Here is a 14350-nt window from a genome sequence, read left to right on the forward strand (position 1 = left end):
CGTCTATACAAAAAATACTTAAGAAAATCATGGATTCGTAGCTACCTTCACTTTTAAATTAGTTTTGGGGATACATGTTGGTGTATTTTTCTTTTCTTTTTTTTGACTGAGTTTTCTTTCTCGCCTCAAAATCTCAGTGCGAAATTAACTAGCCCTTGTAAATGACAAGGCCTTGAACTAAGCTGTGTGCGGCTTCGTGGCTAGCTTTTGTTGTTGGCTGGAATAGCCATGCTCTCATTTTCACTTTGATTCAGATGGGAAGGGAAGGAGAGAAGGTCAAGATCAAGACAAGAAGCTTAGAGATTAATCAATGGATTCTAAACTACCTTTCAGTCTGGTTCATATAACAATCAGGGAGGCCCTGCTCTGTCACCTGGTTGGCGTGGTGGTTGTCAGCGCTTTTGTCTGTTTCCCAGTCAAAGGTTATAGTCTTTCCTGATGACTAAAGCTCTCTGACGTTTAGCATCCTCAACAGAAGCGGTATTTGAATGTGTTTGGTGGAGCTCCCAGATTGTTTCAGGTTTGGAAGCAGGAGTGGCATCCACTTCCTAAACCACGTGCCTCTGGAAAAGTCTTACGAACTTGGAGAAATGATGGTAGTTATAGACAGGCTCCAGGCCTTTTGTTCATGTGTATATATGGAGGGCCCTTGTATTTAAAGGTCTTTTGAGCCTGAGGGCCTAGGGTTAATGTTTTGGAGGAACATTTTTCTAAGTTGTACAGCACTCTTCTGTCAATTTGCTGTACTGAGATAATCTGGGTTTGCTGTGAAGCTGAACCTTGAATCACTGGGAGTCAAATGTCATAAAAGCTGCCCATACTGGACAGAGTTTAGTGGAGCTCACAGTTTTAAGACCAGTTTGGAAGCAGGAGTGGCATCTACTTCCTAAACCACATGCTTCTGGAAACTCTGCGAACCTGGAGATATGACGATAGTTATAGAAAGACTTTTAGGCCTTTTGTTCATAGGGTCACTATGAAGCAGTGCTCGGCTTGATGGCAGTCAACGACAACAACAACAACATGACCTTTATGTGTAATTTGTCACTGAAAATGAGCTTGCTTTTTCCTTTAAGTGTTTCAGCACCATCAATGCTACTCAGGCTTATTGGTTTTCCTCCAGGGGGGGTTTCACAGGGGAAGAGCTTGCCCATCTGTTCGTCTTTGAAGCACCTGGTGGATTTGAACAGCTGGCCTTTGAGTTAGCAGCGCAACTCCTTTGCCATTGGAGCATCACAGCTGTGCTGTTAACGAGCATTAAGCACAAGCCAGCAGAGAACCCGGTTGCTCTTGAGTCAATTCAGACTCAGGGCCTTCCCACCTGATACAGAGCTGAACCTTGTTCCATATAATCAGTTCTCAATGGCTGCCATTTTTCAGAAGTAGAACACCAACCTTCCTTTGTGGTAGTTGTGTAATTTCAGACCCTTAATTCAATTTTCTGGAGTTCTGGTTACAAGCCTACAGGGAGTCGCATTGCTGCCCCAAAGACCATGCCTCTCTGACTGTTCAAATCCAACTGTGAATCTTATAAATCTAGGAAGTGTTTTTTTTTTCTTTTCCATAACTTCCCACCTCACCCACAATGAAGTTTCTGTTCTCATTACTAGATTCCCCCCTCTTTTTGTTTACTAGAATCCAACATCCTGCTATTTTTTTTTATATTTTAATTTTTTTAAGCTAACAGAAACAAAATAGAGTTTATGAGAGAAAAATGGACAGTGGTCTTCTATATAATTTACAACTTCCATAATTCACTAGAGAGTCAGCTATGAGTTGGTTCCAACTCTGCAGCAATTAACTCATGACTTGCATTTGGGAAGTCTTGGTTTAAGATGTAACAGGTTGTTTCCGTTTTTAGTCCCAGTACCCTTAGAATCCAGTATAACAGTGTATGTGAATCTGACTGGACTGTGTGGTGCCCAGATTTATTGAAAGAAAAGGACCTCAAACTGCAGAATCCTAATTTCAAGGAATCTCTGAAAAGTTCCCCACCCACGTTGTGTTTTCATCTATAAAGAGGGTTATATTTTTGGTTTTGATTACTTACTCACCTCTTCTATCAACAGAAGTGATGGCACCAAAGAGAAATAGCAAATATACGCTTCCTGTTCCACTGCCGGAAGGTAAGATTCTGGATGACGTGGAAGGGAAGCAGTGGACGCTGGGAAAGATGATTGGCTCTGGAGGATTTGGATTGATATACTTAGGTAAGGTATAACTACACATAACTATATAAATAATAACACCCTCACAAATGGGTGACTCTTAGTCATTAATATTAATACGAAACTAGAGGCAAGGAGGGCAAAGATGATACATACTTTGAGTGTGTGAGTAAGTTGTTAATTCTTTACATTTTATTATTTTTATTAAGTTATAACTGCAGATGACAGAGTATTCTTTTTACTTTTGAAAATTTTATTCTTTTCAGTGATATTTTAACAAGTTTACAGAAAATTTGGATTTCCATTCATTCATTGTTGCACATTTTCCTCTCTACCCGCCCCCCCAACCCCACTTCGCTTTTTTCTTTAAAAAGATTCTTTCGTTGTTGCACCATTTCCTCTCTCTCTCCTACCCACCACCCCCAGTCCACTTTGCTGTGCACCTCTTATTCTGGACCATTGTCATGCAGATAATACCTAATCATATATTTCTTTTAGATAGTTCTTCTAATGTGCCGAGTATTCTTCTAATGTGGCTGCAGTTGTGATGACTGTCATTTAATAAAAAGTTCTAGCGTTAAACTCTGAAGTCAAATAGAATTATAAGTGTACTTTATGACATAGCAGAATGATAGTTAATGCACAGCAGAAATATCCAAGACCCATACTGCCTTGCTCCTTGGTTTCGAGGTTTTTCTGAGCGACTCTTAGAAATCTCTGCAGAGCACAGTCATGCAATCTGCCAGACAGAATGCTAGATTTCTTTTTAGAACTTGTTTTCCAAGAACCGTTGCTTGTTGCAATTCAGAAACCTCAACTATATAAATAATAACACCCTCACACAAATGGGGACTCTTAGTCGTTAATATTAATAGGAAACTACAGGCAAAGAGGGCAAAGATGTGATACATACTTTGAGTGTGTTAGTAAGAGGTGTTATTCTTTTTGGAATGGGACATGATGCTTGGAAAGGAGGGTCAGCGAAAGAGAGGAAGACCCCCAACAAGATGGATCAACACAGTGACTGCAGCAGTGGGCCCAGGTATCTCAGAGAGGATGACGACGGCACAGGACAGGACAGGGTTCGGGTCTGTGGTGCCTAGGGTCGCACTTGACTAGATGCACGTAACAACAATAGTAGGCTCTTTTAAACTGCACTCCACTCGATAATTTAAACCTTAATGCCTCAAGGCATCTGTTGCACAAAATGAGTGCTTTTTCTGCGAATCTGGAGTGACACTAGTTATATGCTATCCTTGGGATAATTGAGAAAATAGACACTGAAATGAATTGCTGCGTTCTTTGGTACAGATGATGAATTCTGCTTGGTAATTGGTGGAGAAAACTTAGTATACTTTTTAGACAGCAGGTTAACTACATTTAAAAGGATCATTCAGGGCCACTGTAAATCTGTAGCAAAAGAGAGGAGGCCATGTCTATTCTGTTACTAAATTTAATGAGTGGAATAAGAGATATATTATTGATTTCGAAAAGAGAATTCCCTGAAAGGCAAATTCTCTCAATTGAATTACTTCTGCAGCAGTTTAGAAGTTGATAAAAGGGTTCGTTTGGGGTAATCTTGGGTTCTTCATCAAACATTTTTAAGGAGATATGTTTTATGATAATGGGGGTACAGCTCCCCTTCTGATGAAATTAAGACTAGTTTTAAGTGAATGAAATTCAGTCAGTAACTAACTGCTTATTAGTCATGTTGGTGTCTAAGCTAGTGGAAAAATAACACAGAAAAAAAAGTGTGGACTAAATAAATACAGGACCACTTCCTCATTTAAGTGGTTTGAACTCCCTTGGAAATTGCTATGATTTAGTGCGAGATTGACGCTGTTCAGTAGAGAAACAGTGTAAGCCTTACAGATAATTTCAGCTTTTCTAAGACTGCTTCAAGCTCTGGTCTTTTCACTTATTCGCTGTTCATCTGAACTGGACGATAAATAGGATTGAGAGAAGACAACTCATTGCCTTTGAGGTGTGATGTTGGAAAAAATTACTGAATGGACTTTCGAAAGAGCAAGCAAGTCTGTCTTGCAGGAAATGCAACCAGGGTGCTCCTTGGAGGGAAGGATGGTGAAGCTTCATCCCTCGTACTCTGGACATGTGGCTAGGAGAGGCTATTCCTTGGAAGAGGACATTGTGCTTGGAAAGGTGGAGAGTAGTAATCATAAGAGAAGAAAACACCCGCTCAGGTAGACTGACACAGTGAGACAGTGGTCTCAAGTGTTTCAGACACGATGCAGATGGCACAGGATAGGAAGGGATTCAGGTCTTTTGTTCATAGTCTCAACAGGCTGTGCTTGGTAGCACCTAACAACAAGATCAGTATTTTTTAAAAAGAGTTAAAAAGAACAAGTGGCGTTTGTCTGAATGATATAAATTGTTTCATTAAGCATTTCCAAAATATTATTTCAGCTTGCTATCAAGATTAAAACTGATAAAATAAGAGTTCAAAATATAGTACATATTTTAGCTATAGTTTGGGGGTTCATTAGCCACATCTGTCTAGTGGCTATGGTATTTGGGTAAAGACCAGAAGACTCTGGGTCCACTGACAGTAGAATTCCTTGTCGAAAAATACATCATTTGAGATTCTGAACAAGTAGATTCTCAGGAGGGAATTGACCCACCCTCTCCAGTGAGGCGTCAGGTGGATTTGAACTGCGCACCTTTGGGATTGCAGCAAAGCTTCTTGCCACTAGACCACCAGAGCTCCCTGAACAAGGAGATTCTCTTTTATAGCAAAGACTGAAGGTTGCTAGACTTAAGATCAGAGTTAGGAAATTGAATAACTTGTTTTTGACGTAACTTTGGATGCACCGCTTCTCACTCATACTTTTGGAGTTCGGATGTTTGACTTATTTAAGTGACTGGAAAGTATTTAGCTACTTATTTAACTACTGGAAAATATTGATTTTAATGACCTTCTCTCCTTTTTAAAAATGTAAATATTTGGGCCATAAATAAGTAAATTTAGGTGAATGTTTATATTTAAAAATAATATCTACCTGTATGTCAACAAACTCATTGCTGTCAGGTCAAAATTGACTTGTAGTGACCTCTCAGCTGCCTTACAGAGGCTGTAAATCACACAAGACAAGACTGTTCATCTTTCTTAAGCAAAGTAGCTGGTAGATTTGAACTGTCTTCCTCTGGGTTGGTAATGCAACTCCTTACCCAGTAGGCCATCAGAGCTCACTCTATATATGCACACATAACTCAGTTTTTATAAGTTATATGTTCCCTTGTATGCTGGTAAGTCAGAACCCAACCATAGCTGATTCTCCAGCGGGCTTTCAAAGGCAATTAATCACACAGGACATTGCCCATCCATCTCCCTCAGAGCATCTGCTGGATTTGAACTGCATGTCTTCAGGATTGCTGCACAGTTTCTTTCCACTAGGCCCCCAGAGCTCCCTATAATTCATATTGTCAAAAGAAATATATTTGTTCAGGTATGTGACTGACTCTCAAATGGAGAACAAGACTTTCCTCTTTCATTCTGAGCATGCATCATTTCTTTTCCCCCCACTTCATTTTTCTCGTTGTTGTGTGCCATCGAGTCGTGTGTGACTCATAGTGATCCTCTGTACAGCAGCTCTGAAGCCTGCCCTGTCCTGAGCCAGTCTCACTAATTCTAACACACCATTGAGCCAGTTACTTGTTTTAGAACATGTTTCTTGGTGCCATATGTTACCGCAGGGAGCTTTGGGGACATAATGCATAGGGACTCGTGCTGCTGCTGACCCATCCAGAGGACACACCATGCCAGGTCAACTCCACCAGCGGCTCCAAAGGAGAAAGATGGATAGTCTCCCTCTGTGTGATTTACAGCCTCTGAAACTATAAGGGGAGCTATGAGTTGGTTAACATTCAACGAATGGGAGTTAATGTTAGGCAGCAGCCTCTACTACCTGGAATGTAGAATCTCAGCAATGGGTCCATTCCAACAGTAACAACAAGCTTGACTAGGGAGCTCTCATGACCTAGTGGTGAGGAGGTGCACTGCCAACCCAAAGGCCAGTCCACCAACTGTAGTCCACCAGCTGTTCTGTGGAAGAAAGGTGGACAATCTTGTGTAGTTTACAGTCTCTGAAAACCCACTGGAGGGTCAGCTGTGACTCAGTTCTGATTCAATGGCACAAAACAGCACTGTGACAGTATTAATAAGTGTGCAATGGGGGGGGGAAGACTTTAAAGAAATGTTTAAAACTTTTGAGGAAAAGCTCTTTATACTTAAGAATAATTAGCAAGAGACCCCAGATGACATGGATTGATGCAGTAATTTAGGTGATGGGGGTTAGTGTGTCAGAATTAGTGGGACTGGCTCAGGACAGAGTAGAGTTCGGAGCTGCTGTACAGAGGGTCGCTATTCATCGCAGGTGACTCAATGGCATATAACAACAATAACATACTATGACAGATTTGGAAGCAGGAGTGGCATCCACTTCCTAAACAACATGCCTCCAGAAACTCTATGAACTTTGATAAATATTGACAGTTGTAGAGGGGCTTCAGGCCTTTTGTTCATGGGCTCACTATGAGTTATGCTGAACTTGAAGACAATTAACAGCAACAACCATTATAGATGAAGAAGAGGTTAAGGTTGTTAACAATTACAGCTTACTCAGCTCCACGATGACACTCTTGGCACCGGCAGTCAGGAAAACAAAAGACGAATTGCACTGGGAAAATCTGCTGTCAGGGACCTCTCCAGAGTACTGAGAAGCAACGATATCAGTCTAGAGACTAAGGTGCGCCTGATCCAGATCGTGGTCTTTGCAGTTACTTGCTATGCATCAGAGAGCTGGACAGTGACTAAGGATGACAGAAAAAGAATAGATGCTTTTGAGTTGTGGTGCTGGAGAAGAGTCTTGAACATACCATGGACCACCAAGAAAACAAATCGGTCTGTCTTGGAGAGGGTGAAAGGAAGTTTCTCCTTGGAGGCCAAGATTTTGAAGTTCCATCTCACATACTTTGGGCCCATGGCCAGGAGAGATCAGTCTTCGGAAAAGGACTTCATGCTCAGGAGGTTGGAGGCATAGCATAGGAGAGGAAGACTCCAGATGAGATGGATTAATACAGTAACTGGGGCAATGCAGGTAGGCGTGGCGGAGTCGGTGAGACTGGTTCGGGACAGGGCACGCTTCAGAGCCCATACGCTTCAGTACAGAGTCGCTGTGGGTCACAGGCAACTCTGGCACGTAACAACCAACAACTTAAGAATATGTACGAAATCTTTGTGTTCCCTGCGTCAGGATGTCATGGGGGGGAGGGAAATCATGACAGTAAATCACAGAATCACTTCTTTAGTGAGCTGCCTCCATTAATAATTCCATTAGATTTGCATTTCACTGATCATTTTCAAAGTTATCTGAGGAAATCTGTGTGAAATTGCATCATGCTTTTGCATTTCACTCCCATCATTTTCTATATGTGTAGAACTCAAGATTTCTGTAGATCCAGATTTTCGTTAATACTTTTCGCGTCCAGCCACATTCTCTTTGGATATTATTTTTCCCAGATAACAGTGATTCTGCCCGACACTTCATGACTGTTTGTTGCCTAAGGCTGACAAGAAGCGAGAGGCTGTGTCTGTGTTACTGCACTTGCATAACTAGCCCCTAGCTTTGCGATCAGTAGCCAAGGCCTTTCAGTAAGCAGCAGACCATGGTACAGGGGGCGGGCTGGCGAAGTTTGGTGTATATACTTGTAGTAATAAGATGCCTGCAGCATTAAGAGAAGTAGAAGAAGGAAAGAAAAGTCTGAATAGAAGAACAAAGTCAAGGTTCTCCCTCTATATATGAGAAGAGGGGGGAGGAAGAAAGGAAAGCAGGTTAGGGAAGAGGAAAATCATTTTAGAATCAAAGAAGTGAAGAAGTTTCCCAAACTTTTGGGAAGCGAGAGAACTGAGGGTTTTGAATTCTATCTTATTGCTTGAGTGGCTTGAGAAGACAGCGTATTATAATCAAGTGTGCAAAGACGTGTGGTTAGGACACGGAAAAGGATGTGCAGGCTCAGTGTTAAGTTGCAAGAAAGGGTTTAAAAATTCAACCCTCGGGCTGCAATGTTGAAGGATATTATGGGCAAAAGGGAGCTCTGGTGGCTTAGTGGTAGAAAGTTGTGCTGCCATCCCAAAGGTAAGCAGTTCGAAGCCACCAGCTGCTCCCTGGGAGAAGGATGGGCAGTCTGCTCCTGTGTGATCAGTTGGAGGGTCAGCTAAGAGGTGGTTCTGACTTGATGGTGCGTAACACCAACAAAGGGCAAAATACTGACTGATACAGGAAACACTGGAAGAAAGAGGAAGGAATACACAGGCCCACTTTCCCCCAAAGAATTAGTCAGTGGTTGGCCCTTTCAGCTTTTAATGATACTGAAAGAAGGAGGCCAAGCTACACTGAAGGCATTGGTCAAAACAAGGTTTCAGGAATGGTGCAGTACCAATGAGTATGTTTTTCAGCAAAGGAATGCTGCCCTGGAATTATTCATTTACCTATGCCAAGGCATTAGAAAGATAGCTGCCTGGCCAACAGGCTGGAAGAGATCTGTATTTTTGCCCCCAAAGACAGGGATTATCAAATGAGGACATTATACTATCACAGGCAGGTAAAATCTTGATGAGGATTACTCAGAGACAGCTGGATCAGTCCGTTGATTGAGAACTACCAGAAATGCAAGCTGGATTCAGAAGAGGCTGTAGGAGAAAGTGTATTACTGTTGCGGTCAGATCTGGGAAAAGTAGAAATTGCAGAATGCTTCATTGCTCATTTGTGGAACCTGTCCTTGGACCGAGTCAGACATTCCTACAGAAGAACACAGGATGTGGCATGATTTAAAATCAGGGAAGATGTTTGTCAGGGCTGTATTCTTTCATCTTACTTAACTCAATCTTTATGCTAAGCAAACCTGAGAAGCTGAACTGTGCAGAGAAGGAGGCGTCAGGATGAGAAGAAGGCTTGTTAACAGCCTACAGTATGCAAATGACACAAACTTTGCTGCCGGTGAAGATAGTGCGAATGGCTTCTCGGTGAAGAGAAGGCTGTGGTCTTCAATATGGATCACACCTCAGCGTGAGGAAGACAGAAGCCCTCACACTTGCGCTAATAAACAACACGATAAATGTGGAGAATTCTGAAGTTTCAGGGATTTAATTGCATTGTGCAAATCTTCAGCCCCAAAAAGGCAACGTTGTGACTTTGACGAGGAAGGTTCATCTGAGCTGAGCAGTGGTGTTGTCAGTGATCTTAGATGCGTGTGGAGGTGGCAGAGGAAGACTGAAGAATTGATGCCTTTGAATTAGGCTATCAGTGAAGAACTGACTATCCCACGCACTGCCTGGTGGAGAAGGAGCTCCAGTCGCCTTCACCGCACATACTTCGGACATGTTATCGGGGAGCCAGTCCCTGTAGGTAGACATCATGCTTGGCAAAGGAGTTGTGTTGTTGTTAAGTGCCATTGAGTTGTAGGCAACTTACAGCAACCCTATGAATGAAAGACCTGAACACTTGTGTGACTTTCTTAATTTCTCCAAGTTCATAGAGTTTCCAGAGGCAAGCTATTTCGGAAGTGGATGCCACTCCTGTTTCCTAGCTTGTTTTAATCAGGGTACCCCACCGAACACTGTCCACCATGGGTAACTATTATCGCATTTGACACATCAGCGTCACAGTGTTCAGCTTCACAGCAACCACAAGCTACCTCTGTACGGCAAGTGGACACACCAGTGCTATACGACCAAGAAGAATGTTTCACCAAAAACAATTAAAAACTGTATTTTTAATTGACTACGGTATTTTACCTTTCTGGTCTGCCGAAGCACTGGCAAACTCTGGGCCAGAGACCCCTAATTCATCTAGCAGTCCACTCTGGGGCCACCCACTTGGGGCAGAAAGAAAGCCACAAATGCTCCAGTGTTCCTGACTTGCCTCTTTCAGGCTCCAGAGGACACATCCATCCGGCTAACACTGAAGCTTAGGAGAGACACTTGCCCTTAACCTCCAGGCATGGCCATACATTATTTTCCATTCAGAGAGAGTCAGCAAAAAGGACTAAGACCCTCCATGAGATACATTGACAACAACGGCTGCAATAGTGGGCAAAATACCAGCCATTGTGAGCAAGACCCACCAGTGGGCCATGTTTTATTTTGTTGTATGATATGATGATTACTCAGTACCTGCTTGAAGGCATCTAACAATTAAAGCAAGAACCAAGCAAGCGAGGAGTGAATTATGTAAATAATGGCGAGAGTTTTGCCATCACATCAGGCAGATATGATGTTGAGTCCTTAACTGTTTAGAAGCTCTGGTCATTCATTACCTGTTGGAGTTTAGTCCTTCAGAGTCATTGTCTGAAGGAACAAAGTAGTGTTTTTAAAGAACTTGGAGATCTATTTTTTTAAATTATTTTACTAAAAGTTTACAGAAAGGTTGGGTCTTCATTCAGTCATTAATTCATAGTTTCTGCCTTCCTTCTCCCTGTAATTCACTTCCTAAAGCCTGTCTGGTTTTAGATTATTAATTGCCATGCATATAATGTCTAAACATCCATTCTTTTCAGCAAACCCTTCCCTATACCTATTCTAAAGTAGTGTTCATTATCTATTCACTCTCTTCCTGTTCTTCTCTCTCCTTCCCAGTCCATCCTAATTTTATAACTTAAAATTGATCTTATGCAATATTTGACCTTTTGTGACTGAGATACTTCACTCAGCGTAATGGCTCTTCCATGTTGTATAGTGTTTTATAAGTTCATTGTTTTTCAATGCCAGGTAATATTCATGGCAAGCATGAAGTTATTTATTTGCTGCTTTCTGTCTTTCCTGATACTTGAACTCTATAAATTAATTGTAGCTCATGTCACAATAGATTATGCAAAGGCATTTGACTGCATGGATCATAACAAACTGTGGCTGACTCTGAGAAGAATGGGAATCCCAGAACATTTAATTGTGCTAATGTGAAACCTATACTTGGACCAAGAGGCAGTAGTCAGAACAGAGCCAGGCAACACTGCGTGGTTCAAAATTGGGAAGGGTGTATGCCAGGGATGTGTCCTGTCTCCATACCTTTTCAGCCTGTATGCAGAGCAGATTATCCGAGAGGCTGGGCTCTTTGAGGAGAAGCATGGCGTTAGGATTGGTGGACGATCTATCAACAATCTGCATTATGTAGATGACACAACCCTGCTCACTGAAACTGAGGAGGACTTCATGCACTTACTGCAGAGGGTCAAGGACTGCAGCCTTCAATATGGACTGAGGCTCAATGTCAAGAAGACAAAAATTCTCACCACTGGACCAATTGGTAGCATCAGGATGGATGGTGAAGAGATTGAGATTGTTCACAGCTTCAGTTTTCTCAGCTCCACAGTCAACACTCTTGGCACCATAGCCAGGAAATCAAAAAACGTATTGCCATGGGAAAGTCTGCGGTTAGGGACCTCTCTAAAGTACTCAAGAGCAACAGTGTCTCTTTGGAGACTAAGGTGCGCCTGATACAGGCCATGGTTTTTGCAATCACTTGTTATGCATCAGAGAGTTGGACAATGACTAGGGAGGATAGAAGGAGAATTGACGCCTTTGAGCTGTGGTGCTGGAGAAGAGTACTGAATGTACCATGGACTGCCAAGAAAACAAATAGATTCATCCTAGAGAGGGTTAAACCAGGCTGCTCCTTGGAGGCAAGGATTCTGGGGCTTCGCCTGACATACTTTGGACATGTTGTAAGGAGAGACAGGTCTTTAGAGAGGGACATCATGCTGGGCAGAGTGGAGGGACAGCGCAGGAGGGGAAGACCCTCTATGAGGTGGATTGATTCAGTGACTGGGATAATCGGGATGGGTGTGTCAGAGGCAATGAGATTGGCACAGGATAGACCAGGGTTTAGGGTTGTTGCACATAGGGTCGCTATGAGTCGCAAACGACTTGACGGCACATAACAACAACAACAACAACAACATGTGACAAGGAATTAGGATGATGTCAAAGACCTCCTTTGGAGGAATTTTTGTTCTCTTTATTGTGCCAGAAAATTTGAAAGAATTAGCGACAATATCATAAAGACTAATATATAAATGATATCACTGGAAGACTTTCTTACATTTGACTCATTGACATATTTTTTTTTCCTACTAAAATTTCAAAATTGCTGTTTAGAGGTAACTCGTGGTTGCTGTGAAGCTGAACACTGTGACACTGATGTGTCAAATGTGAGAATGGTTGCCCATGGAGGACAGTATCTGGTGGAGCTCCCCAATTAAAACAAGCTTGGAAGCAGGAGTGGCATCCACTTCTGTAATAGCTTGCCTCTGGAAACCCTGTGAACCTGGAGAAAGGATGAAAGTTATACAGGTGTCCAGGTCTTTCAGTCATAGGGTCGCTATGAATTGCCTGTGACTTGACGGCACTTAACAACAACAACAAAAACAAAAACAACTAAAATGTACTATTGTAGCCGTAATGGCATGGTAAAAAGTTCTATTTAAGCTGTATGTTACCTGTTTGAGGTAAGAGTGATGTTGGGTTTTAGAATATTGTCCAGAATCTTAGGTAGGAGTAGGGACCCAGAAATTTTTTTCTTTGCAAGATTTAGATGGATTCCTTTGAAAGCTTAGTTGGTTACTCAATGCTCAAATGACTTACTTGTGGAAGTTTTAGTATTTTTATGTTGGGCTTTGTGATGACCACTTAGAATGTTTGGCTTGTCAAGTGAGGAGAAGATACTCATCAGCTTTTTATCCTGAGAGGTTGGGTGTGAAGATGGTGTATTTATCTCCTACAAGCAGGTTTTTTTTCTCTCCCATAATAATAGAATCATGTTTAGCTCTAGTCTCTTATTTTATGGAGTATTTAGTTGTTGTTAGGTGCTGTAGAATCACTTGGCATTTGTAGCAACCCTATGAACAATAAATCTGAGCCTGGTCCTGTCATATGCCATCCTGTCCCCTACTCGCTTGAAGCCCTTGCTCCTGTCACCAAATCAATTCATCTTATTGAAGGCTTCCTCTCTTTCACTCTCCCCCTTCCCAAGCATGATGTCCCTCTCCAGGGAAGAGTCTCTCATAACAATATACCCTAAGTCACAAGGAGAATTGGAATAAGGTAACTGTCATGATGTGTAAATTCTACTAAAATAACCTACATATACTTTATAGCTAGTTTATAAGTTGTTGTTGTTGTTGTTAAGTGCCGTCGAGTCGCAGGTGATTCAGAACGACCCTATGAAGGAGAGTCCTCGACGCTTGGGTGCCTTTCATCCTCTCTCCAGGTTCATAGGGTTTCCGGAGGCAAGCTGTTATGGAAGTGGATGCCACTCCTCCTTCCACGCTTGTTTTAATCAGGGAGCTCCACCCCACTCTCTGTCCGCATTGAGTAGCCAACCATTAATCCATTAATGCATTTGTCACATCAGTGTCACCATGTTCAGCCTCACAGCAATAACAAGTGCCCGTGGTATAGCAACTTGTACACCAGGGCTATACGACCTAGAGGAATGTCTGCACAAAAATAATGGAAGAGAGGCCCGAGGGCCATGGATTAAAAGTCACCCACATTTTTAGAAAGAATAGCACATAATTATAATTAAGTAAAGCCATTAAATTCATGTATCCATTGACAAGGATTACATGTGTAGATGTCATTCACATGACTATTATATATGTATTTTCAGGGTTCAGTTAGCCTAATAGTGTTCTTTGAAAGGTTGACAGGGGAGAGAGCAGAAAGGATGGCTAGGATTTTTAGAAATTATCAGAGTTTAACTCCTTTATTTTATTGATAAGGAAGAAAAATGCTTATAAAGAAATAGGGGGAAAATACTTGTACATATGTGATTAAAAAAAAATTAGTTCATTTTTAAGATACGCCAAATAATGTTTGGAAGAACTCAAATACGGCTGACAACCGGGTGGAATTGGACCACATATTGCTTCATTACTCATGGCAGTATTAGATGTTACCATGGCAGTGTCTTATAGAGATGACTTTGAGGAAGCAGGTACATCTATTTGATACATTGTAACACTTTGAAACCACTATAGTAACAGAAAATTTTTCAAGTAATACTAAGGAAGTGGTAAGTATAATAAATGAGAAATGCATATGTTAATATGTATAAAACTGTAATATGTATAATTAATAATACTCAGATCAAGGCGATAGGAAGGACAGT

At 41.7% G+C, this 14350-nt stretch overlaps 1 protein-coding gene across 1 annotated transcript in view; it reads left to right on the forward strand.

Moving 5' to 3' along the window:
- Positions 1–2074: 2074 nt before the first annotated feature.
- VRK2 (vaccinia related kinase 2) overlaps positions 2075–14350 on the forward strand; it is a 107320-nt gene continuing 95044 nt past the window's right edge. The window contains exon 1 of the mRNA XM_006880937.1: positions 2075–2210. Within this exon, the coding sequence (XP_006880999.1) occupies positions 2075–2210 (136 nt within the window). The remainder of the gene's footprint in view (positions 2211–14350) is intronic.

Source organism: Elephantulus edwardii, unplaced genomic scaffold (genome assembly GCF_000299155.1).
Source record: "Elephantulus edwardii isolate Elephantulus edwardi_28Jun2011 unplaced genomic scaffold, EleEdw1.0 scaffold00011, whole genome shotgun sequence".
Classification (NCBI taxonomy): domain Eukaryota; kingdom Metazoa; phylum Chordata; class Mammalia; order Macroscelidea; family Macroscelididae; genus Elephantulus; species Elephantulus edwardii.